Source organism: Balaenoptera physalus (genome assembly GCF_965194825.1).
Source record: "Balaenoptera physalus genome assembly, chromosome: 18".
In the NCBI taxonomy this organism is placed as follows: Eukaryota; Metazoa; Chordata; class Mammalia; order Artiodactyla; family Balaenopteridae; genus Balaenoptera; species Balaenoptera physalus.
This window is the reverse complement of record NC_138899.1, coordinates 61,288,704-61,300,860: the sequence shown is the minus strand read 5'-3', so window position 1 is coordinate 61,300,860 and position 12,157 is coordinate 61,288,704. Positions and strand designations below refer to the sequence as shown.

General features: G+C 40.9%; 1 protein-coding gene across 2 annotated transcripts in view; it reads right to left on the bottom strand.

The window, feature by feature from the left end:
- Positions 1–1,575: 1,575 nt before the first annotated feature.
- The window catches only part of LRCH1 (leucine rich repeats and calponin homology domain containing 1), a 111,569-nt gene continuing 100,987 nt past the window's right edge, over positions 1,576–12,157 (bottom strand). The window contains exons 18-19 of one of the 2 annotated variants that reach the window (XR_014256279.1): positions 11,716–11,933; positions 1,576–8,195 (exon numbers count right to left, since the gene is read on the bottom strand). Coding sequence is in view for 1 of the 2 variants with exons in the window: in XM_082435395.1 (XP_082291521.1) it covers positions 11,904–11,933 (30 nt within the window). In the remaining variant the exon portion in view is untranslated. Of the gene's footprint in view, positions 11,934–12,157 lie in introns of both variants that reach the window. The other variant, XM_082435395.1, reaches the window with a different exon arrangement.

Genomic DNA, 12,157 nt, shown 5'->3' with positions numbered 1-12,157 from the left:
GTTAAATGAATTCCCCATCATTACACAGTTATTTGTGGGAGAACTAAGATTAGAAGTCATATTTCCGGAGCCCAATGAATGATATTTCTTTTCTTATCTGTTGAGTCAAATAGATTTGTGGACATTGGTTTATGGACCTCTCTCAAGAGACAGGAATTAAATACTAGATTGAATCTGAAATTAGATAAGGAAACTTGTTTCATATGTTACTGTAGAAGATATTTTCCTTTAGTTACGTGCAGAAATTTAGCTTGATGAGCTCGCCAAGAACTTGTAAATACCAAAGTGTGTTCCTTTAAGAACTTAAATGGACACTCCCGATGACCAGGGATGGAACCTGGGACCTCAGCAGTGAAAGCACCGTGTCCTAATCACTGGACCACCAGGGAAGTCCCCTGGTTGTTTTAAAAGAAATATATTTTTCTGTTAAAGAGCACAAAAGTTATACATTTTAAACATTCAATAAGAATGTGTATTACATGGTAATTGAGGAAGACATCAGGTTCTTAAAGTTATAAAATAAGTACTATGTAAATGTGAATTAGACAGTACTAAAATTTTTTAATTCGTACTATTTAAATTATCAGTAGTCAAGGGACTTCCCTGGTGGTCCAGTGGTTAAGACTCCACGCTCCCAATACAGGGGAGCCGGGTTCCATCCCTGGTCAGGGAACTAGAGCCCACGTGCCACAACTAAAAGATCCCACACGCGGCAATGAAGATCCCGCATGCTGCAACTAAGGCCAAATAAATAAATATTAAACAATAAAATTAAATATTAGTAGTCAAGATTGAGCCCTACAGTGAGCTACACACAAAATGGTTCTAAGTCTAAACAGACTTGTGTCCTCTAACAAGAAAAATGTTTTAATTCACAAATTTTTTGCACGTTGGTAATTCCTTTGTAAAGAAAAACAGTTGTGTGATCCTATGATCTTTGTATTAGTTGAGGATTTAACCAAAGAAACAGAACTAGTAGTAGATATGTACGTTAAGAGATTTTTTACAGGGACTTGGCTTATGTGATTGTGAGGGCTGGCTAAGCCAGTCCAAAATCCAAAAGACAGGCCATCAGGAAGGGAAGTTCAAAAGCAGGGTGAGACTCTACGGGCAGGGCTGAAGCTGTTGTCCACAGGTGGAACTTCTCTCTCAGCCTCATTCAGTCTTGCTTTTAAGGCCTTCTAACAGTAAGGCCCACCAGATTATCCAGGATAATCTTCCTTATTTAAATTCAGTTGATTAGGGACTTTGATCATATCTGCAAAATCCCTTCAGAGTAACACCTAGATTAGTGTTTAATTGAATAACTGGGAACTATTACCTTGCCAAGTTGGCACATCATTATAACAAAAGAGTTGCTTTGCCTTTCTGCAGGGTAAATGCAAAAACATTTAAATACTCAGTAAATAATTGCTAACATATAGCCAATGATAACTAATAAAGACAAAAGCCTTCAGTTACAATACAGAATTGACCATTGAGGATATACAGGGAGCCAATAAATTTTAACTTGCTTTTATGTGCCACAAATACTGACCTGGGGAGGTATGAATTCTCATATATACCTGTAAGATGTTTCCCCCACCAGAAAAAATTCTCAAAGTCTCTCACATAATAAGGAACCATCTCAATGACTTTATAATAAACAACAAATAACCTACAAATGAACCCCTAATACTAGTTTTGTTTGCTTCCAAAAGTCACCTGACAGAATCAGATATAAAAGGAGGCAAAGGAATTGACAGATTTCCTGGATCACTATAAATCTAAAACCCTCGTTAAGATCCCTTTAAGAAACAATACGATACAGTAAAGCCACCATTACTAGTAGCGGCAAGCCATGAAGTGGGTGGAGGTGCTTACAATATAGGTATCTGAAAGAACTTGTATCTAGAATATATAAAGAACTCCATAAATTCATTTTTAAAAAGATAAACCAATAGAAAAATGGGCAAAAGATTCAATTAGGTACTTAACAAAATAGGACATAAGTATGATTAATAAATACATGAAAATGTGCTTAACTTCATAAGATTAGGGAAATGCAAACAAAAAATGCCACTACAAACCTACCTGAATGGCTAAAGTTAAGACAACAGAAATCCCAAGTGTTGGCCTGGCTGTCTGATGACCTGCTAATGGGAGTGTAATAGGCAGGGTTTGCTGAGATCGAACATACGGCCCTTCCTAATGATTCCACCCGAGGTTTACCCAACAGAAACGTGTATGTAAAACCTACATGAGAATGTTCAGAGCAACACTGCTCCTAATAGCCCAAATCTGGAAACAACCCAAATGCCCATCTACAAGAGAACAGGTAAAATCAGAGTATTCATACAGTGGAATAGTCCACATTAATGAACACACTAAAACTAGATGCAGCAACACGGAGGACGTCTCAAACACAATCTTGAGTGGAAGAATCAAATACAAAATATAAACTGTATAAATCATTTTGTACCATTTCATATAAGGATCCAAGCCAGGCAAAACTCATCCATGATGTTAGAAGTCAGGATGGGGTTACGGATAGCAGGGGGAGGGGCAGGGCCCTAGACAGAGGTGATTAGAGAGTCACATGCAAGGTCCTTTAGGGGACTAGTGACGCTCTCTTCACCTAGGTACTTGTTGCATGGGTGTGTTCACTTTGAAAATTCATCAAGCCATATACTTAAGATTTATACACTTTTTCATAGGTGTTATACTTTAGAGAAGTTTATGTTAAAAATCTATTAAGTAGTCATGATGTGGAGATCATAGATATACTACTGCGTGAAGAAGAAAAAAATCCTTATGTTATACCAGAATGCTTATTTGAGAGGATACAACTTCCAGTGGCCACATCATTTATAGATTCAAGTAATGTTGTATCTCACTTAGAAACCACTTAGATGTGAAGGTGATGCGTGATGGCTTGTGAGTTCTCTAATTTTGAAGATGCAAGTGAAGAGTCTGGATAAAATTATTTCTTGAAAACTTACAGTGGAAAAAATTCCAAGCTGATATTTTTTAAAATATTTTTAAGATGTGTCATAATAAGCTGTGACAAATAGACACGAATTTTGTATTGAAGTGTTCATAAACATATTTCAAATTAGCCAAACAACTTTTTTTTGCATACTCTCATCAGAAAAATGCAGACTTCCTCCTGTTCAAGGTTGTCTTGTATTTGGCCACGTTGGACATACACATTGGATGATAGTCAAAGGGGGTTGACTTTTGATGGATGAGATCATTTTCACAAACAAGTTCTTTGTGTATATTTTGAGTTGTAAAACATGAATTTTAAACATTAATGTTTAATAAATGTTGAAAGCCAAGAAGATGTAAGAGTGCTTACACCAATCTGTGTCAACATCTTCGTGCTTCTTACTTTCTTTACAGTCTTGAGAATTTAAGTTCTGATTCAAAAACACTTTAAAAAAAAAGAATTATTATAATGATACTTTCAGAAGAAGAAAACCTGATATGTGTCCCACTTCCATAGGTACCTTGGGCAGCTCATTTCATCCTTATCAGGCTGATTCCTCATCTGAAAATGGCGTAGACAAGAGCCCCTTCACCCTCTAACTCACAGGACCGTGGAGCATAGCAAGACAAGATGCCCGTATGAAATCACTCTCTTCCTACCCAGATGTTAGTGACCAGTGCTTTAGTGCCAGTGGACTTCAAAGCGAGGAGTGCTCTTTAAGGAGAGTGCACAAGACCGTCCACGGGAGTGTAATAGAGCTTCTGCCTGTGTTAATTTTTATTTCATTCCCTCCTGCTAAGATGTGTATTTTTCTGCATCCTTTATAATATACATAACACTGTGGTATGTTAATACATACAATTATACAGAAATAGTTCATATGCTGGGGATACATGTGGCAAGTATGAGACCCTCAAAGGTCCCTACCACAGCTTTGTGTGTAAAAGAAAAGAACCTGTGAGGACCAACACAGAATATCTGCTGTGCTATTAATTTGTACTTTGCCTGTTCCCAGGCTGTTTGGCTGTAGAAATAAAATATTTTCCTCCAGGAAAACACAGTTCATAAACTTCTTCACATCTTTTAGTAGCCCTGGCCAATCCAGAGAAAATGTCCTTTCGGTCTTCAAAGATAAGAAAAGGAATCTAGATCCTTGTAGTATTTGGCCTGAGTCCGGGACTCCAATCCAAGAGCACTGAATTTTCCATTTCCTTCTCGTCTCTTTGGCACCAGGTGTCAGTCTTCCGTCACTGGTGATGCTTAATGAGTGATAGTAGGGGTGAAGAAGAGAATCCTAGCACTTCCTCTTTGGGATGATAGCAGTATGTATTCAACCAGTCAAATAAATTAACATTTTCATCTTATTGGGTTTGTTGGACAAATTCAAATATGAATGGAAAATGAGGCTTGGAGGTGGGAACTGTGTGAGACAGGAGACTTTTTTTTTTTTTAATTTATCAAGATGGTATATCAGAAAACTTTCTGAAATCTAGCTAGGGGTGTGTGTGTGTGTGTGTGTGCCCCTGTGTGTTTAACCCCTGCATGCAGAGTTGTAATATTGAGCACAGGTTGTTCAGGTGACAGATTGAAGGCGTATTGCCTTTTCGGTCATTGCTGGATAAATAGGATTGTTATTCTCAGAAGACTAAAACCTAGTCCTTTTGGCTTTCCTCTAAAATCATTTCAGTAAAAACACTGCCACCCAGTGTTTTGATTAGGAGAAGCACAACAGACCACACACTAAAAAAAAGTTTTCCAGAATAAATAGCAAATAGCTCTTTTTTTTTTTTTTTGGTTATATATAAAGAAAACCTGACGGACCATAGAAATTTGCTGTCTTCAATGTAGAATAATGCAGCCCATGTCTTGCTGCATGGTGCAGAGAAGCTGTACACAGCTGCTGGAATGATCCTTTCGATTTTTAAATATAAATTCTAAAATAATCCTCCTAATAGTCCAGCCTTATTCAGTTGTTCTGATCTGGCTCATTGTACGAAGTCCAGGCTGAGGGATTATTGTAGGTGCTCCCTCACAGGGTAGCTGTGAGACTTACAGTACAAACCTTGAGCAGGGCCAGTCAGGTCAGAACTACTCAATAAGCATCAGCTGTTGTATTTAGTTTTCTTCATCACTTGGATCTGTGACTCCTCTGATTATTAAGTTTTCTATAAGAGAACAGATAAATTGTTGTGGGTCTTATTATTCCCTTTTCCCCACTGAAATTATTATTTGTCTAATATGAACTTGATAAAAGAGGTTTATTAGGAAACAAACATTCAACTACAGCAAAATGGATTCTTTTTTCAGGAGTGCCAAGGAGAAAGAAATCATGTGGAGGGGGAGGGGAAAGCTCACCGAAATGAAAAGCATTGGGCCTACGTCTTCAAGCCTGGGTAGCACTTTGCAAAGTCAAGAAGAGGTGAGAAGACATTCTAAGCAGCAAGCACAGCCCAGGAAACAAAGACATCAGAGACCCTGGCAGGGTTAGGGGGAGGGGAGACTGGCAGAGCTGCACCAGACGATGTTAGCCGCAAATGTTAATAGGTTGGAAAGGCATCAATGGCACTGAAACCTGTTGAACAAGTAATAGTGAGGTACTGAAGGTGTTTCCAGTAGGGAAGAGGCATGCTAAGACTTGTGCCGTATTCACATTATTGTGGTCGAAGGGGAAGGTAGTAAAGATGAGGGAGACAGGGAGACCAGATGGACCTCATCTCAGGGAGAGCAGATGAGGGCTGGCACTAAGGCGGTAGGGATGAAGAGAGGGTGCTGGGGCTGAGAGACGTTTCTGGATCTACATGGTTTAGTGACCAACTGAAAGGGACACACCAGTGTCTAGCCTGGCAGGCTGGGGAGGTGGTGAAAACATTGAATCAGGAAATACATGAGAAAAAGAAGAGGTTTGGGAAGGTAGAGAGGGAGTTCAATTTCAAATACATTAAGTTTGAAGAACCTCCAAGTGGATGACCTTCACAAGGACATCCAAGTGAAGACACCCAGAGCTACATCATTCTGGATCTCAGAGAGGAGGCAGGATCTAGAATTGTAAAGATATGTAGATTTATACATCATTACCGCTGTTGATCACCACCAGATATCTCTGGCATGGATGGAAGAGTGCCAAGCATTCCTCCTTAAAGAAAAAAAAAAAAAAAGAACAGAAAGTGGAGACTATGAAGAAAATGGGGAAAAAAAAAAAACATTCTGAGAGAGAAAAATAGCACCAGGAGAGAACTCTTGGGTTTCAAGCAGCAAGGGCTCACCATCCCAAATTCTACAGGACAGTTAACTAGAACAAGGACTGAAAAGAGGCCACTGGATCTGGCAGTTGGGATGGGACCCATGACGTTATTATGAGTGTTTTCAATGGAGTGGTGAGGATGGAAGGGAAACTGAATGGAAAGTGAAGGCATTTGTTCATTTATTCCACAAATATTTATCAAGCACCTATTATGTATCAGGCACTGTCCAGGCCTCAAGGAGAGGGCAGTAAACAAAACACAGACTCCTGTACTCATGGAGCATGGACGCCAGTATTGTTCACAGACTACTCTTCAAAGAACATTCCCTAAGGGTCTGGGAAGACAAGAGACTAGACAGTTTTTTGAGCAGAAAGGTGAAGTCAAGGGAAGTGTTTCTTACAGGCTGGTAAGGCTTGAGCTTGTGGCTGAATCACGATAGATGGAGAGGAGAGGTTGGAGAAGATGGGAGGGAGGAGGTAAGAGAGACAGAGACAGAGAGAGACAATCACACAAAATCCCCTGCAGTTGCAGAGTGGGTGTTTAACCTTGGAAGGGTGAGGGGTCATTTTTTTCCTCCAAGACAGGAAATGATTTGACAGTTCACATCTGATGGCCTCCATTTTCCCTGTAAATGAAGAGACAAGCTGAGAGCAGATTGAAGGAGATGGTAGACAGCAATTTGAAGAACTGAATCAGGAAGTAGGAAAAGAGCCAAAGGACACAAAGTTAACCTTAACTTCCAAGCAGAGTTGTATCCAGTTAAGCAGTAAGAATATGTAGTGGTGTGTTCGTTTAACACACACCTACACATTCATCCTCAATAGAGGCTGCACGGAGCCTTCCTCAGGCAGCAAAGGCGTCTTCTCCTTTATCCCCAGACCCCAGCTCTTGTGACTATAGCAGATATTTATGTAGGGATCAAATTCCAAGAGATCAAATACTTTCTTTTACTTCTCAAAGAAAAGCAATAGTTGTTAGGGAGCGTTTATTGGCCAAGTACTCAATTTTATTTACTTTGGCAGGTCTAATCACACGGGAAAGCAGGCAGCCTACCCCTACCCACTTTTCCTCCCCAATCCTACCCCACCCTACCCGATTTGATCCTGCAGAAATACCAATGACTGCCCCGCCGCACTCTCTAAATCCTCAGCCACTTTTTTTCATGAGTGTTGCTGTACCAATTGACCTTCAAATCCAGCGTTTGAAAAGCACAGAGAAGAGTAGTAAGATGGACTTTCTCCAGGTAACTGCCTCCCATTCCTTTGGTCTCATCACCTGAGTCAGAAAAGGCCTCTTCGCCCTCTTCCTGAGGACGTTTGTCCCGCCTTCTCAGTGACCCTGTGCTCAATGCAATGATTCTCAGCTCCAGACCCGCCTGACAGGACAATGTCCTCTGCCCATTAATATGTGTACTTCTTGGGCTTCCCTGGTGGCGCAGTGGTTGAGAATCTGCCTGCCAATGCAGGGGACGCGGGTTCGAGCCCTGGTCTGGGAAGATCCCACATGCCGCGGAGCAACTAGGCCCGTGAGCCACAACTACTGAGCCTGCGCGTCTGGAGCCTGTGCTCCACAACAAGAGAGACCGCGATAGTGAGAGGACCGCGCACCGCGATGAAGAGTGGCCCCCACTCGCCGCAACTAGAGAAAGCCCTCGCACAGAAACGAAGACCCAACACAGCCAAAAATAAATATTAAATAAATAAATAAATAAATAAAAGATTACTATTAAAAAATATATATATGTGTACTTCTTAACACCAAGATCTTTTGGTTGAACACAGCTGTCTTAGCCCTGGGTGTATATTGACACAGATTTCCAGTACCACTGCGGGAAGGTTCTGCTTACCTATTTAGATGATTCTCCTCAAGTGCCTTTACCAAGTGGACTGATCACCCATTAGCAGGCAGCACTGAGAAGCCTGGGCTCTTGACGACAAGGGAAGCCATCTCAGCCCTGGCAGCTCACCTCTGGTCTAGGACTTCTTTTACATGTAAGAAAAATAAATTTCTATCTTGGTTAGGCCACTTGAGTGTTCTGTCCTTTGCAGCCAAATTTAATCCTTTTATAAAAGGATAAGTCATTTATAAAACGACTGATCGTTTTTGTCTGACTTTAATATAGCTTTATTGGCTTTCTTTTTATTTATGTTTGGAACACAAATACAAATCAATGTGTGGTCCTTTTACTTTCAACTATTACCCTTACATTTCAATGTGTCTGTAAACATCATACAGTTGGGTTTTTAACCTTTTAGCTATCTAGTACATTAATATTTACTGTGACTGCTGATATATTTGGGCTTATTTCTACTCTTATCTAGGGCCACTCTGCTTCTTCTGCTTCTTCTTCCCAGTCCACTTCCTTACTGTGACTCTTGGAAGGGACTTTTTAACTTCATATTTTCTTCTTTACCGATATAAAAGCAATAAACTCTCTTTTCTTACGTTAAAATGTCCACATTTGCATTTAACACAGTTGAGAATAAATCTCTCTACCCTCCTCCAAAGCAGTACCAGGAACTAGAATGTTTGAACCCCCATAATGCTTTCTTGTCTTGTGTAATAACCAGCTGGTACTTTCTTTCCACTGTGCTTTACTTAGCAACCTCCTATTCCAAATTAGACAGTAATATATCATTGTCCTATAGCCAGTGTGTATTTGGATATGCTTACATAGTTATATATTTATTTATCAGCCATCCTTTTTTGAATTTTAGACCTTTTTCTCCCTGAAATACATAATGCAATGAAGGTGAGCTGATGGTAAATTCAGTTTTTGTCTCAAAATATGACTAGTTTTCTCTCAGCACTTTATAAGGAGTAATCTCCACTGTCTATTGGCTTCTGATTGTACTATTAAGAAGTCTGCTGTCAATCTAATTGGATTTTTCTTCTTTTTGTAGGTAATCTGTCTTCACTTTTAGGATTGCCTTTGTCTTTATCTGTAGTTTCACTGCAGATACAGATTGGTTTTTACTTATCCTGCTTGAAATGTGTTGTCTTCCTCAATCTGAGCATTCAAATGCTTTATCAATTCTGGAAAGTTCTCAATCACTATCTCTTTATATACTGCCTCTCCTATATTATATCTGTTCTCCTCTGAATACTAAGAGGATAAACTAATGTTCAAATAGCTTCTGGCCAGTTCAGATCACTTGCCACCAAATAAGTTGCCAAAAAAGCTTCCAGGCTTCACATTTCAAAGCTTATTTTGTAACACTGGATGGTAAACCCATGCCTGGTTGGGTGTAATCCTGAGGAATTTGTGGGGTCTGGGTGGTGGATACCTTCCTTCAGTAAGGAACTCTTTTTCATCTCCCTGGTGTCCTGGAGTGTGACGAACCTGAGAAACTTTAAGTGAATATTCTCATCTTGGGGTTTCCAGACTGTATTTGTGGTAAAATTCAAATCTTAAATCTATGGTAGATGAGAGCTGTTGTGACAAAGTCACAGGAGATAATATTTCCCCATCTACTCTCAGCCAACAATGATGAATTTTCTTGTCATCTCCCTTTGCAGACAGGCAGATTTTTTCCCTATTCTTTCAATGAACATACAGCTTTTTACAGATCCTAGCTTTGCGCAGAGATGCTTCTAGGTGCTTCTAGAAGAAGCCTCTAAAATATCCTGTTAATGCCTGTTAGTGCCCACAATTTCTTTCAGCAAAGAGTACTGTCCTGGAAAAATGCGTATGCTCTACCATTAACAAGGGGGAGAAAAATGCCAGTATATAAAATTTGTACTGCGTAAAAATGCATAGGAATATCTCAAAGAAAATATTTCAAAAGTTTAACAGTTACCTTAAGGTGGGATTACTGGTGATTTTCCTGTACCTCTTTATACTTTCCTAAGTTTCTATGATGAACATGTATCACTTTGATAAACAGAAAGAAAAATTCCCAAATTAAAAAAAAATTACAGCAATGTTTTATTAAGTTGGGAGAGAAGAATGGCAAGGAAACGAGAGGCTTCTTCCTGGACCTCACATCAAAGTGAGGAATGCGTCCTCTCACTGTGCTTGTCCTGTAAATCTTTTTTTCCTGCACTTTTTGTTCTGACCTTGACCTGTCTTACAGCATTTGAACTGGTCCCAACAAGCTCAGCTTATCAGGTTTTATTATATATATATGCTTTCTTTTGTATCTCCAAACATCTTAAGTATTGTCGACTTTTTTTTCCTTCTAACTCTAGAAACTTCACCTGGGTTAGCTCTGCTGGGAAGCCCTTCTGTATGGTGAAAAGGACATAGGCCTGACATAGCTGAATTTGACTCTGCCTTGCTCTCTCACCTGCTGTGACCTTCAACGAGTTACTTGAATACTCTGAGTCTCAGTTTCTCCTTGTTAATTTGCACTCTTAGATTAGAAGCGATAGAAGCCCAGTTCAAGTTGATTTGGTGCAAAGTCATAGCCTCTTGGAAGCACTCATGGAAGGTTTGACTACCTACGCTCCAGAAATACAGGACTCTTTACTACTGGATCCAGGAATGCAAACAGCAGGGTTTTCTTTGCTACTTCTCCCTGCATGTCAGTTTTATCCTCTAGGTGTTTTCCAGGTTTTATGACTTCTGTCTTCAGTCACCAGGAAAGAATTAAAATCCTGGAAGAGACTTATTGGTCAATTGTGAATATGACGGCTGCTCCTGAACCAGGTGGGCAGCATAAGTTAAGAACCACATAGAGAATGCCCTGGTGGTACAGTGGTTAGGGCTCTGGGCTCCCACTGCAGGGGCCACGGGTTCAATCCCTCGTTGGGGAACTAAGATCCTGCATGCCACGCAGCGCAGCCAAAAAAAAAAAAAAACAAAAAACATACAAAACCTCATGGTATACGATGCAGGGTTAGTTCCTAGAAGCATGTGGTCTTAGGGGGCAACCCCACGGGTGTCTACTACAAGTCCCTTCCTTATTGCATTTTGGTAAGAGTTTTTGAGATAATGTATGTAAAGTTCATTAACTCTTCTAACTGGCATCTCTCCAATGCATACTACATGATAAGTACTGTTCTAAGCAATGGAGAATCAGCAGAGAACCAAATAGACAAGCAGCCTTGTTTTAATGGAGCTTATAGTTCAGAAGAAACACTTGACTCACAGTAACCACTCAATACATACTGGCCATTAAGGTGGCCCATTAGCATGTGAGTGTGGGGAGTAAAGAGAGTTCTTTAGAGTGAAATCCTGCATACACATACCCACCCTCAACGGGACCTGATGTCTGCTAGCTGACTTCCAATGGAAGACGGAAGATTAGATAACCAGTCCCACTGGGGTCACTGCTGCCCTCTCTCTCAGGTTCACTCAGGAAGAACTAGGAAGTCCCCAGATGCAGCTGTTGGCTAGAATCCAGTCTCTGGGACAGTCCCCAGCTGTGGCCTATGCCATATGGTTGAGCTGCATGGGCGATCCTAATGCAAACATGCCCCTGCCCGGCTCCCCCAGTACTCCCGCGGCCATCCCTTCCCTTGTCCTTCACACATTCCCAGTTGCTCCAGCCAACTTACAATGCAAAGTGTCTGTGAAGCACTGGACTTCTGTAATGTGCAGGAGACCAAGAGGGCTAAGCTTTTGGAGGTGGGCACAGTTGCAGCACTTCTAGTCAGAACATCACAGGCAAGGCATAGCTCTTCCTGACTCCGCAGATATGGGTCTTAAACGTAGAGGCCATGACACTGGTCCCTGCTGTCCCTGCTCAGGCTGTGAGTCTCGAGTCTTGTGTGCTCTGTGTGGGTTGGGACGAGAAGGCAGAAACGACATGTCACTGTTTCCCCTTGAATTCCTCAAAGCAGCTGCTCTTCTACCAGAGGTGGGCGGGACGTGTGGGGAAAATGGTAACACCGACCCGGATTCATGGGAGGTATAATCAGGAAGCCACTTTACTCCCTGAGGGTCAGATTCTACAGGACACAGTTGAGAGGGAGGACCAGACCCTGGGGTTTCACAACA